At 37.6% G+C, this 14,985-nt stretch overlaps 1 protein-coding gene across 3 annotated transcripts in view; it reads right to left on the bottom strand.

Moving 5' to 3' along the window:
• Positions 1 to 14,985, bottom strand: part of SLIT2 (slit guidance ligand 2) — a 270,443-nt gene that overhangs the window by 83,715 nt on the left and 171,743 nt on the right. For 2 of the 3 annotated variants that reach the window (XM_050895399.1, XM_050895398.1), the window contains exons 8-9: positions 12,847 to 13,010; positions 10,341 to 10,479 (exon numbers count right to left, since the gene is read on the bottom strand). In XM_050895399.1, coding sequence (XP_050751356.1) covers positions 10,341 to 10,479; positions 12,847 to 13,010 — 303 coding nt within the window. Of the gene's footprint in view, positions 1 to 10,340; positions 10,480 to 12,296; positions 12,309 to 12,846; positions 13,011 to 14,985 lie in introns of all 3 variants that reach the window. The other variant, XM_050895400.1, reaches the window with a different exon arrangement.

Genomic DNA, 14,985 nt, shown 5'->3' with positions numbered 1-14,985 from the left:
CTGCATACACTGGCAGTATTGTATAGATTCATTAGTTCAGGAATTGAGAAAAGATTTTGATAAATCAGAAGAGTTTCAAAAAGAGCCATAAGAATAACTAAATGGCTGTGAAACATTTTATAGTGAGACCGAAGAGATCTATCTATTCAGGGTAGCATTGGAAGGTTAACACATATTTTCTGGGAAAAGATAGATACGGTTAGAGAGGATTCTTGCAACCTACTAAAAATCTTAGCAATACATAATGAAACAAGACCAATGACTATGTATACATATGTATATATAGAAACCAATTTGGCAAAACCTTTCTAGAACTTCACTGGATGTGCAAGACTTCTGGCTGACAGCTTAACTGTTTAAGAGGTAAATGATATTTGTGAGCTAACATTCTGTATGAGTCCTAAAAAGACCAACGTTTTGTTTTAAACTAGAAAGCAGAACCAAATGCAGACACTGGAAAACAATCATCAGTTTAATGTCTTGAAACTTATTGCATCCTCCCCTCAGCATTCGGACCCATTCCTTTCAAGCTACAAAGATGCAGGGTTTGCTCTCATTTCTGTCAGGCTACTGTAGATAGCTGAATCACACTTTGAGCTGCTAAAAATAGAGAAAGCTGCCTTATCTCTGACGTTTCAGAGTTTTCCTGCTATGTGAGCTTTTGAACTGTCTTTAATAAATGTGCCTAAACCCTTCCCAAGTGACTTTTCTCTGTAAAGGGTCATCCTTAGAAGCATCTTTGCATCTCAATGTAAGAGTCTCTCTGTTCAATAGCTATTTATTTAAGGCTGTACTTTTGACTTTTAGCTAAGGATGAATTTTAAAAGACAACAGAAATGGTGAAACTATACACATGCCAAGCTTAGCTTGGAAAAGATACATACGTAGAGCTCCCATTTCTCAAATAAAATTCTGCATTTACGCAAAGCACTTCCCCAGTGTCTGCAGTGGGATCAGGTCACTCATAGCTTTATCTTGGTTAAGTCCATCTTAACCAAGTCAAGTTCAGTTTTGTCAGATCTCATTTCCTTTCCCCTCTTTTCCTTCTTCTTTTTCCCCTTTCTCTCCTTTTCCTTTCTTTTTTTCCCCCTTCTCCTTTAATGTAATTTGAGTGTTACTGTGAGAAGCAATCTCAGGAGCTTTTAATCCTGCTTAATATCACACGGCTCACAAAGATGTAGTTGAGTGCTTGGCATAATACACAATCATTAATCAACAGACTTATGAAAACAAAGTATAAGGGAGAATGAGATGGCGGAAGATGAAAACATGAAGAAAAATAGTAGAAATCAGGAAGGTAAGATGAGAAAAGACTGAGGGGACAAATTAGGAAACTCATGGGAAATGTAAATAAAGTTATCATGAAACAACTGTACAGCTTCTGATTTTTGCATTCCAATATTAGAAAGCTTCATTCACAAGAAAGAACAACTTTATCTTGAAGGCCATAGTAATTGGAAAGTCAGTGACTTTTCACTACACTGGATTATGAAGGTGAACTGTTAAAATTCCTGACTCCTATATGTTTTTTTAATTTCATATATTATGTGGTTTAGGGTCTTTTCTGCTCCTTACAAAGACTAAAATTATTTATACAACTGTTGCTTAGTTAACAGTGGCAACCCTCCAGCCACCCTCCCCTCCAGCAAACCTTCCTCCTCCCCCAAACACTATTGTAGTGACTGCTATCCTTCTAAAAAAGAAGCAAATTTAATTAAGGCCTTCCTTTGATTACTTAAATGGTTTTAATATAAACAAAAATGAAGAAAAAAAATCAGTTTAATTCCATGCTTATTTGCTTAAATAATCATTTATACAAAGCTGTGGTCATCAGAGCAGGTAATTCCCCCCACACCCATCCTTAGAAACACTTATTGCAATTGTATTTATTTTCTTTTATTCATAATACTACAGTAAGGAAAGAGGTTTTAGAACCACTTTGACTGGTAGTTCAAGTCACAGAAGAGAAGAGAAAATCAGAAGAATGTAAGAGCAGCATTTTCACGAGGTAGTCTAGCTCATTAATGGCTTTTTGGCCTCTTCTTTTGAACTAAGAGCCTGTCACACCATTCTGAGAGAAGGTACCAGTACATTTAATAGAATTGCTGCTGGGTTGCTATTTGTAAGGTTTCTGATAGTCTGTTTGAACATGTGCCAAAAAGTCCCTATTCGAAGGGAACTAGAGTTATTTCTGCCGATCATTCAAAGAATTTTCATGCAGAAGGTGAATTCTAAAATGCAACCAAGTGAAAAGAGATTAACAGTGCTGAAAAACTAAAATGTGGAAGGAATGCCTGCATAGAGGCTGATAAATGCTATCACCATTAGAAAGGCTATACTTTCTAAAACCAATTAAAGTAATAGTTTTAAACCTTAAGAATGACCTTTAATGCCTTTAATGTATGAGCTGTATGACAAAGGAGGAAAGCACTAGGTGCACTAGACCACTGGAGCTGGTTAAGCTCAATAGACCGAACATGCCAATGAAAGACTATCCCATAAAATTTCTGGAAAAGGGGAGAGGTTTAAACAACAAATCTAAACCAACTCAAATTATGATGTTTCTAATGAATGAATAATGTAGCATGCTTTACTTAAGTCAATGGAAAAAGGCTAAAGTCACATTAAATAACAAAAGTTTGAAGACTATTAATACGTAACATTTATGGGCAACGTATTTTGCCTCACAACATTTACAATACAGACATTAAAATAATAGGGCTATGGGAAATTTTTTAAAGTTCCCAAAATGTTTCCTGCAGGTCACTCATGGTATGAAATCTTTTCATTTGGCCCAGAGGCAAAGGTGCATCTGTGCACCTGTCCTGGTTTCAGCTGGGATAGAGTTAATTTTCTTCCTAGTAGCTGGTATAGTGTTATGTTTTGGATTTAGTATGAGAATAATGTTGATAACACACTGATGTTTTTAGTTGTTGCTAAGTTGTGTTTATCCTAAGTCAAGGATTTTTCAGCTTCTCATGCCCAGCCAGCAAGAAGGCTGGAGGGGCACAAGAAGTTGGGAGGGGACACAGCCAGGACAGCTGACCCAAACTGGCCAAAGGAATATTCCATACCATATGATGTCATGCCCAGTATATAAACTGGGGGGAGTTGGCTGGGAGGGGTGGATCACTGCTCGGGAACTAACTGGGTATCGATCAGTGAGTGGTGAGCAGTTGCATTGTGCATCACTTGTTTTGTATATTCTAATTCTTTTAATATTATTATTGTCATTTTATTATTATTATTAACACTATTATTATTTTTCTTCCTTTCTGTCCTATTAAACCGTCTTTATCTCAACCCATGAGTTTATTTTTTTTCTTCAATTCTCTCTCCCATCCCACTGGATGGGGGGAGTGAGCGAGCGGCTGTGTGGTGCTTAGTTGCCAGCTGGGGTTAAACCACAACAGCAGCTTTTTAATTCTGTGCTTCCTGCAGAATTAGTAGGTGCACTAAAACTGGGGGAGTCTTGGTGCTAAACCAATTATTTTGGTTTTTAAAATATATATGGAATATGAAGTATTTCTTTCTCAAATAATATCACATTGATCAGATAGACCCTGAAAAGAAAAACTTAGGTATTCTTATTTAGCTGTGTGTGAGTTTATTTAGATAATAAAGAGGAGAATTAATTTTGCAGAAAGGGTAGATACAATTGTACTAAGTCAATAAAGATTAAGAATTACATTTACTGAGATGCTGAATACTTAACTTTGCTCTGAGCTTTATCACACCAGAAGGGAAAAAGAGAGGACCACCACAGGCTTTATTCTCCTTCCTTTTTCACTGGCAGCTACTTGGAGATAAGCAGTCCTGTTACTGAAGGCATCTTCCCAAGAGGCACTTGGCAGACAATGCATTGCCTGCTAATTGACTTCACGCAATGGGAATTGTTAGTTTTAGCCAATTGACTTCTGTACCAATTGAGAAGTCAGACAGAGCCTTACGACAAAACCCTCTCAGCAACACCCTGATGCTTGCTGGTAAATCCAAATGCACTGGAATGAAACAGCATTTCGGCAACTGGCTCTGCCTCCTCCTGCTCCCACCATCACAGAACGCCTGCTCGTTCCTCAACCACTTAACCTTCCAATGCAAACTCATTTTCCTCAGTGGTTTAGGCTATAACACCAAACTCAGAGGCAGAGAGGCTGCAGTGCAGGGCAAGCACGTAGTCTCTTTGCCAGCTCTGCTACAGAGCAGACAGCTCCTACTGTCTTAAAATGTCATCCCAAAACAGTTGTCCAGCAGAACTACCAAGGCAATGCAAAGTCATGACATCAGTATTAGACTCTAAACAGAAAGCCTTTTCTTTTACTCTTCCCAGAACAGCTAACTCAGAGCTTCAAAATGCAAAATTTTACCCAATTGAAACTGCCAATGTTTAATACTTAAGAAATTCAATATTCCACTTAAAGGGGTTTTTAGCACATTATTTAGATACAGGTTAATTTATCACCCCCCGGGGGAAAAAAAAAAAGCATAAAATTTTCCAAATGGAATGTACACTTTAAACCTGCAGTTTAATTATATACACCAGAAGGACAGAGAATAACAACATTATTAACACAACTTAGATTTTATGCAGCATTGTCCCAGATGGACTGACAATGTAACAAATACAAAGTATTTTCACGCAGAAACAGATCAGACAACATTTTATCTAAAGGAAGTCTGTGTTGGGCAAAGAGGAAGAAATCAGTGCTTCATAGGGTACTGAGGAGTTGAATGAGGTCAGGCTTCCTGTTGAGAGAAAGGGTGGAAGAAATGTATAGAGAACATGACAAAACATCACAAAACCATGAGTGTGTGTTGAAGGCAAACTTCACAAGAACCTCAAGAAAAAAAATAACGGTATTATGGACCTTAGAAAACTAAATATGGATTATATTGCTATTATGAGTAACCTGCTATACACATAAGAACAAAGAAATAAGAGGCAGAAATGGATGGAAAACATGAAACCTCACAAAAATACTTTGTCAAATTTTAAGCAACTCTGTAAAGGAGGGCTGACAAAGTTTAGTGTCAGCCTCACACGAAAAGGTTATTCACGTGACATACAATAAAGCAAAGAGAAAAGGCAGGAAAGATGTAAGCACCAGGGGTGTTTGTGGACCATGAAGCTGGCTGGAGCATAACATGACAAGCTGGTAGTACTCAGCACTGAATTCTGCAAATACAGTCTACAAACAGGTGACAACATTGTAGGGCAGAGAAACTTGTCCAGAGTAAGGGAATTTGAAAGTATTATGGATTTTTGAAATGTTCCTGTCAATGAAGTATGTTTAGAAAATCAGATGAAAATGTTCAGCTGAAAATGCAGAAAAAGACTGACAAATATGAACAACTACTGAAAAGACTGGACAACATCTGGCACATGTAAAACAGAAGTATAATGCCAATTTTCTTGCAGTGTGTGCAAGAATCTGGTGATGGTGGTATTATAAAGGTCAGTGAATTAATAACAATTTGGCTGTTAAAGCCTGTACATCCTTCAGAAAACAACAGGGAACCAGCTCATTTCTCTTTCCCTTTCTCCCTGAGAACTGGGGAGCTCCTGCCAAAGCATGTGCTTAAAATGGTGATTAAGAGAATAAAGCCATGTATGTGGGAACTGTATAATGGTGGTGGAAATACAGTGCTTACTATACCCTTCTGACTTGTGTTCAGCAGCTCCTCAGCATTCTGAACGCTACCATGACAGCATGGTCTCATCTCTTCAAATGTTTACTGTCAGCTACCCTTTTGACATACTGACAACATTATCACATAAGGAATAAGTGAAAACCCAGATTATTTTATGGGATACAAGCATTCTTTCTAATCTAATCTCAAGCAGTTGCTATAAGCAACAGTTGGAAAGTACTTCTTTAACAATGAATCTTTAAAACACTTTTTATTGTATGATAACAATATAGGAATGTCACAATCTTTCTGTATGTTGAAGTTAGTTAAAAGCACAGAGGACTGACGTCTTTCACAGAGCAGCTTTAAAAACTAACATACAACTGGATTCAATGTTCAGAAATGTCTGTGGATGGAATAATAGGATTACATCTACTAACTTCTGGTTCCTGACAAAACTGTAAGAGCTAAGAAAAAAGGCCTAGGACTCTTCATGGACTGTTCCATGGAAAACATGGTGCAATATGTACTGGCTGTTCAAGCAAGCGAGTATGAGGTTGCAAAAGGCAAATGAAAGAAAACTAAAATTCCATTAATATAAAGTGATGGTTCACTATCATCGGGAATATTGTATTCAACTCTGGTCATTGCAGGTCAAAAAAATTCAGAAAACAAAGAGTTCAGAGAAAAAGGAGATTAATTAAGAAATGGAAGGTTTTGGCATCCAAAAAGGTTGAACAGACTTGGAACAGTTAGTTTAGCGACAATGAATGAGGGTGGCATGCAAAATAGAAGATGGCAGGACAAATTATGAACCTGAATGCATTTTCCATCCCTCTACAAAGACAAAGGAAAATTAATGAAATTTTAAAAGATTATATTTTAAACGGAAAGATTTTGAGTGCACAGCCCCCCCCCCCCCAATTTATTAGCTTAAAAAAAGTGAAGATTAAGAACATAGTAGGGTTTAAAGCAGATTGGATGTTTCAAAGAAAACCTTTTTTTCCTGAAAGCTATGCAAATTTTCAACTTTCAGAGAAAGAACCCCAACACACATTGGGAGCAAGGAAAATATTTGTCCTATTGGTGTTTTACTTCTGAAGTTGTATATTGCTGTTTCCAAAACATTCTTCAGGGACAACTGATGTGGGCCACTGGCCAGGGTGAAGTGCTGGTTTGATCCAGTCTCGTAGACTTCCCTCACTTCATTATTGGTAAAACCTTTTTTACTCCATAAACCACTCATTCTCCAACCTCTTTCTCTCTCTCATTCTCTTTGATGCTAAGATGGTAAATATACCTGCCACCTATGACAATCATAAAAGAACTATCACTAATTATTTTCCTCACATTAAAGCAACCAGTATAGTGTAAAGCTTTCCCCATACAACCATTAAAATATACTTATTTGTCAAAAATTTCAACTCCTCTTCAACCTGTTGACAAGGAAGCAGCAAAGATCATGTGATTCTCATCAAATACTCACAAGGTCCTCTAATTCTTCCACTCAGTTTATCCCTCAGTTTCAGAGCTCTTCATGTGCCTTATTTTATTTCTTTCTTTTCCTGTACGTTTCTCTCCTTATTTCTTCCACTCAACTGGAAAGTTTTGTTCTCACTGTATGGTAAGTGCAGCCTACCACTGGCTCAAATCATATCTCAATCCTTCTGTCTGCTTTACTCAAAATCTAAGTCAATCACTGAAGTTCAGTTTTCTCGTCACACTGGCATTGACTGGTATGTATCTGTTTAATATAAAATAATTCCTAAAGTTTGGCTTTCTAATGTTCTCTCTCTTCTTGCACCAGCTTTTGAATAAATCTATGTTCACATGTCTTACAGCATGAATGGTGTTATTTAAGTGTGCAAAATACTGTGATCTGCATTTTATTTAGCCAGCACTTACAAACTAGATACAATACAGAGAGATAACAGATAGTTCACACTGTATCACTCTAAACTATATACACTATAGCACAATATATATACTGTACATATTTATATGAGCACGCACATACATATTTATCTATATTAATGGATTATGGATCTCAGAATGTGAAAAGGCCTCACTCTGGGATTTGAACACTGCCTAGCCTAGCAGGAAACATTGAGCCTCCCTTTGCAATCTGTTAAATGCTTAGCCAAATGCTGGAGGTGTTGTTACATGGTTGCTTTTACTCTCCAGGCCAATAAACTGCTGAAGATCATACCAGTCCATACTTAAAACTCAACAGCATTTCTTACACAGAAAGTATAGTGAACAGATTAGTGGAAAGCACCTTTCCATTCTATAAATTCCCATTTGCTTTTACCTTATGCTTATTTCTTTTAACAGTGGATTCCGAGTCAACTAGTAACTCCCACATCCTAGCATTCCTTTGGGAGTGATGACCCTTAAAATAAAGATTCAGGAACACCCTTGCAATCTCTAGTACTGAATTTCTCAAGGAAGTATAGATGGTAACAGCATGTATCCCCACTAAACTATGTAGGTCTAGAAGATAGTGATGCAAAAGTCAGTTGTCCAGTGTGTGTAATAACCATTCAGTGGTTAGCTCCAGTGGTTAGCAGCAGAAATACAGAGGGGAATGTTTGAGACATACTCCCTACTTCTTTCTTGCAATATTCTTCTTCCTTCTCTATGCACACAGATGCACATATGCAAGTAAAAAAGCCAGTATACAACTCATTAAATAATGAAAACAGTCTGTGCCGCCTTCCCAGGCACTGTGCATGGATTTTCTGGAGTAGTCACTTTATTTGCAAGCAGAGGGATTCTTCTGAGGGGGTGAAAGGTGGAAGTGTTTGTGTTATGTAGCTGAATGACTGAATTGGGTCAGGTAGGGTCAGCCAGGTCAGTCTTAAAAGCAGTAATAATGAACTGACAGGCGTGATTATTATTCACATCCTAAGAAGAAACCACAGTAGTTCCAATTCTGTGAAGTTCAAAAACACAGGTCAGATATCAACAAGCCATGAGATTGCCTTAAAATTGTTAAATTCTACTTTATCTTTTAAACTCTCATTGTGGAGGCCTGTTTTTAAACTTTCAAGAAGATCTTATGTACAACAGGACGTATGTTCAGGAGATCTCTTCCCTTTCACATCAGGCATCTCTTCCCCTCATGTCCCTTATCCGAAATTCTTAACATCATCTTATATCATCAAGGTGCTCACAAGCTTTTTATTCTGAATACTCTCTCCAACTCATTTACTTCTAGCCAGACCCTCCTTATCAGGTTGTTGGCACAGCTACTTTCTCACTATTTCCCTAAAGGGAACTCCCAGCTTCCCTTCTAAAACACTGCCTCCACCATCCCCAGTGTAGAAAGATGCTCATGTTGCTGAGTCCCTGCCTGTCTTGTCAGCAAGGTCACCTTTTGCTTTTGTTCTTGTTCCTCCCCTGCACAGAAGACAACACAGCAGTAACTTTCCTTGTGTGCCCACACAACCTCTCAGCCACATTGCTCTTGAAGCCTGCAGGCCCTATAGCACCTTTGCTACAACTCTGCTCTACGGTCAGGACATGGTTGTACTTTTTGTAAATGTTTCTGCTGTATATGACATGTCACGCAACCTTATCAGCATGCATGCTATTCTATCCACAGGTACACGGTATTAGCATAACAACTATACCACAGATCCCATTCAACCACCTTACTTTTGCCTTCTCAGATTACCCTCTGAGGATACCGCTTTAGCAGAATACTTATTATGGGTGGTATAGGTTGCTGATCTTTCATGCTCCCTTCTCTAATAGGGAGTCTGATGAAGAAAGTGACTGAGGGCGAGTGTCATGGTTTAACCCCAGTAGGCAGCTCAGCCCCACACAGCCACTCGCTCACTCCCCCCATAATGGGATGGGGGAGAGAATCAGAAGGGTAAAAGTGAGAAAACTCATGGGTTGAGATAAAGACAGTTTAATAGGTAAAGCAAAAGCTGTGTGTGCAAGCAAAGCAAAACAAGGAATTCATTCACCACTTCCCATCGGCAGGCAGGTGTTCAGCCATCTGCAGGAAAGCAGGGCTCCATCATGCATAACAGTTACTTGGGAAGACAAATGCTATCACTCTGAATGTCCACCCCTTCCTTCTTCTTCACCCAGCTTTTATTGCTGAGCATGACATCATATGGTACGGGATATCCTTTGGTCAGCTGGGGTCAGCTGTCCCGGCTGTGTCCCCTCCCAGCTTCTTGTGCACCCCCAGCCTCCTCGCTGGTGGGGTGGTGAGAGAAGCAGAAAAGGCCTTGACTCTGTGTAAGCACTGCTCAGCAATATCTAAAACATCTCTGTATTATCAACACTGTTTTCAGCACAAATCCAAAACATAGCCCCATACCAGCTACTATGAAGAAAATTAACTCTATCCCAGGCAAAATCAGCACAGCAAGCAACCCTGAGGGCAACGGGGTTTATAGCCTGCAGTGAAAAGCCACTCACTTGCAGAAAAGCAAGTATTCCCGAACTCTTTTAAAACCAACTCAGAACGCAGTTTTAACTATGGATTGTGAGTAGTACATACAAAACTAACTCAGAACATAAATTTCATATTTTTCATATACCTGCATATTCCTTTTATATCTGAATTTGAATGTGTATTCCAAAATTCCTACCCTATATAATGCATGAATTTAGACAAATAACAAAAATGAATGCATAGGAAAAAGTTGTTTTCTGCAAGTTCATTGAAAAAAAGTCAGGTTACGCACATTTCAGTAATGGTTTCTGGAAGGTTCGTTGGGATCTCAGTAAGGCCTTTCCCACGACAGTCCACAATGTTGTTACTACAGGTGCATGCAGTAGGGCAATGCAAGACACTGCAGGACGGAGCCATGAAGGATTGGTGACCTGCAAAGGAAAAGGGTTTCTCCTAAAATTGCACAATACTGTCAAACAGTAGTCCAGTTTACCTCAACAGTAAAACATCACACTTTACAATTCCTTGAAAAATTTAAGGCAGAACTTCTAAAAAAACCATTGTAGCCTGTCAATGCTTTCGAATTGCATTAATTTAAATACCCAGTTAACAGCAACACGTTGATACAATACTGAGAGATGAAAGACAAATGCTCAACTACTGTGCTAACATCACATCATTTTTCAACTTCTTCAGCAACGTGCATTCAAAATTATCTTGTTAAAGAAGACTAAGTGTGATCCATTTTTCAGGTATATTTTATTTATTCTGTCGTTCTAAAAACTAATTACTGATTTATTTAGTTTTCAGAATTTTGTGTAGTATTAAAAATGCATGTCAACAGAAATGAATGAACTTTGCTACAAAAACTGAAGGTGTCCTGCTAGTTATGTTCTGTTCTGCAAATACTTATTTGAGTATAGTCCTTCAGTTATATATCGCTTACAGACAATTTTGGAGTTATGATGTTTTCATTCAGTCACACAAAAATAAATAAAAGCTTTGACTTCACAGCTCATACTCTCACTTTCTGTTAGCTCAGCAGACTTCTTTCTCCCACAACCTACCATTCTTACTAACTCAGGTGGCTAAGTTACGTGACTTCCCCGCCACCCTCCAAGTTCTTGTGCTATATGTTAAACTCAGCATTGCATAATTGCATTTAAACATAATCCCTTCATATTTAGGTATGTTTTAGAAAGTAAACAACTTATTATATTTTCCTGCAAATAGACAGATTGCACATTTTATAATATATTAATGTACTCATTCTTGTATCGATTTAATGATACAGAATTGCTGTTTTGTAATGATACACAAAGGCACAAAGGGATGAGAAAGGCATGAAGCCCTCTTTTTCCTTCTTTTTTATTAAGGTAAAAAAAGCTAGAGACTGTTTTGAAATTCTCAGGGAACCAACACCTCTTGACTATGAAAACACAACTTAATCTAAGATCTCTCTCACTATATTTAATGTCATACATTAACATAGGAAGGGTACATTGATAATGTAAGTTGCAGCCAGTGCTGTTCCTGCTTACAACTTCAAATAACAACTGCTCAAGTTTTAAATTACTGAAAAGGTTAGTCTTTTGAGATAGTAGTTTACAATACAATAATCTGATTTCACATTTATGTATGTGTCACAAAAGTACAAACAGCTGCCAAAACTAATAACACATACTACTCTTTTTATACTAATAGGCAGGAAATATTTCACCTGCCTTTACTAAACAAAAATACAGTGATCCAGGGAGAAAACATGGTTATTCCCCTTCCTCAAAATCAGCATTATAAGGACCAAGTTATAAAACTGTTCTTGACACTTGGGCTCTGCAGCCATACCATTTACAAATAAGATACATGAAGTGATCTTGTTAGGAGCCCTTTTAAGTGTACATAAAGGCAGAATTAATGGTAAGAATACTGTTAGCGTTTGCCATGTGAAGATGGCAGTGCCTTACACTTTGATGTCAGAGACTGTTTAATAAGGGCAAAACATTGTGCTCTCCATGCAACTCTTTTAAAAGCATAGATCTGTGCAAATTTTGGCATATTTGGCAATAGGCTTCTGGGAGTCTGCAGAAAATCAACCAGTAGAAACAACCCTGCTGAATCACTGAAAAGACAGACAGCTATATTCCAGCTGGTTTTTAATGTTTTTGAGGAAACTTGAAACAGTAGACAAAGTTTACAGAAAATTTTCAATCTGAGTCTAAAAATATTTAAATAAGAAAGATAAACTTGCCTTCTTCCTCATCTAGAAGATATGAATAAAGGAAAAAAAATTGAATAGAGAAAATGTGATTAGTAACGAACTGTTAGTCATTTCATTATTTCACATCAGAAAATAACCTGATGCACTAAAGCATACCAATAACATTCAGAAAGTTACTTAGGGATTCAGAATATTATTTAAACTGCAGAAAATAACAAGAAAAAGCAACAACCTGTAAAGTTAAAAAAGAATAATTCTTTATTACTAAAGGCCTTACGTTCTCAGTTAGTGCACCTTTTATTTCATTTTCCACATCTCCCCCCCATAATTACACTTTTATAATAATAAGGATATATAATCTATGTGAACACAGCATTTACATAAAATTTGTAAGGACAGAAGCACCCCCACGCAAGATACAAATAGCGATAAAAATGATTAGTTTATTTTTTTAATAAACATTAATGCTTGGATTATGCAAAAGCTAGCAAAAGTCAACATGCAGCACTAGCAATCACCACTGAGCTGTCGGTAGGTGTGTTTTAAAACAGTACTTGGTGAGTGAATCTGTTTCCCTTACCGCTGCAGACAAACTCCCGTTTTTGGACCTCGGCTACGTTGTGTCCCCGGAGGTGGGACGGCCCCATGCACTGCGTGTAGAGGCCGACCCGTGGCCGCTGCCGCAGCCAGTCGGACAGCCAGGCCAGGTGGCAATCACAGTAGAGGTTGTTGGAGTGAAGACGACTGCATGGAAAGAAACATGTCAATACCTTTAAATGAGGAAGAACAAACAGAAAAGCAGCCAATTTGCCCAGCCCCCGCTTCAGCAAGCAACTATGCTGATTTATTAATAGAAATTGTTAATGAGGAATCAATTTTTCACATCTTTCATTGAAAGTCTGGGAGTTAAATGCTAATAAATAGAACCATACAAGCAGCAAAATTACTTTTTATTTGTGGTCTAATTAATTGGAAGAAAAAAGAAGGCTTCCTAATAAAGTAACCTATCTGTAGTTTCTTTTCTCTTGTCTAAAAGAAAGAAGTAAATATACAAGAGCTTGAAAGCTGCTGTGGGACTCCTCAGTCCAGATCTGTACAAATAGTGATTAAGACAAAAACGTCTCAAGTAAATTGCCCTATAGTGATAATATACTGTCAGAAAAAAGAGTTAATACAAGATTTGGTTTCCAATTAGATATATCTGTAAGTCTGGCCATTATTAGTCTCTATAGAAACAGCCTGCAAAATCCTTTTAACAGGTCATATTCATTTTCTGCTGAACAAGACAGAGTAACAACTCAATATAAAACACCTTCTTTCACATCCCTTTTCTGATTTCCTCTCTTTTTGTTTAATCACAGAAAGGGGGATTAGCTGCTTTTGGCTCCTAGGGACCTACGTTCTAAGCAATGCCTGAAATTAAAAGACCAAATGGCAGCAAGTGATGGAATTAGGCAAGTCACCTCTCTGTTGGCAGAGTCCGACACAAGAGCATGGCTCCTTGCCAAGTGGCAAAAAGCACTTTGCCATTGATAAAATATCAGACAAATGTATTCACTAAATTAGGTAAATTACTTTTCTCTAGCTCTTACTTTTCTCTGGCTCTTACATTTTCTCAAACTACAGAAAAGGATGTCCACAGCTATAAATCAAATCCTTACTCAGAATCATCCATAACAGAGTAACGTCATTTTGGTCCTTTTTAGCTGATGTGCTCAATCCTAACTAAATAACTGGAAAGAAAGTGCAAGAAAATCAGAATTTAGACAAGGGGTCTAATTAATCCATTAAAAAAACCACCAAACTGTAAAGCAACATGAAACCAACACGAAACCAACACAAAGAAAAGATTTTAGCTCACTCACTTCTTTTTCCCCCCATAAATGACTAGAAATTAAAGGCAATGTATTTTCCTGTACTAATTCTTGGCTGGGTGCTTTGCAAATATAGCTCACAATACAGCACACTAGTTCAGTACAATCTGTAGCCAGCTGTAGGCAAGAACACCATTGCAAATCAGAACTAATGCTGCTGAAATCAATACGGTTATACAAGCATATTCTGACTGCAAATGGGATGTTACAGCTATAATCTAGGACTCTGTGTGTCCATTTTCTTTGGTTTCTAAATTAAATTTTCAAAAGATGAAATATCCCACCAAAAAAGTGTAAATGTTGCTAATTTTATTCACTGTAATTTGTGGTTCAGAATATACACTGTATTTGAAGGTTTGAAAGAGGTACAGACATTCATGTTTTCAAGACTCAGGCCCAAAAGAATGGAATGAAATTCTATTCTCAAAATATAACCGAGGCCACCAAAAGCCCATGGTCAGCACTATTTAAGTACTCTTGTATTTGTCCAGGCAAGAATAGTTACAATTCTGTTATGAAATCAACAGAACTACTCACCTGCGCAAAGTTTCTTCAGTTATGAATGGTACGTTAACTCAAGTGAATAGCCCTACTGATTTCAAAACAGTTGTGCAACCCAACATGGGTAAAAGAAAATGGACAGGCTCCTTGTAAAAGTAGTTCTTTAACAGTGAGAGCTACTCTTGAACTCTGACAGAAACATCCCATTCATTTTTTATTCCCACGTCACTGGAAAATCTGTTTGAAAGAAAGTCTCAGGACTAAACCTTGATATATTCTGGTTTTGCCACTCAACACAATATAAATCTATTCTTAGTTCAGTATAAACATACAAAAGAAATAAC

The sequence above is a fragment of the Gymnogyps californianus genome, chromosome 4, assembly GCF_018139145.2.
Source record: "Gymnogyps californianus isolate 813 chromosome 4, ASM1813914v2, whole genome shotgun sequence".
Classification (NCBI taxonomy): Eukaryota; Metazoa; Chordata; class Aves; order Accipitriformes; family Cathartidae; genus Gymnogyps; species Gymnogyps californianus.
This window is presented reverse-complemented; position numbering and strand designations above follow the sequence as displayed.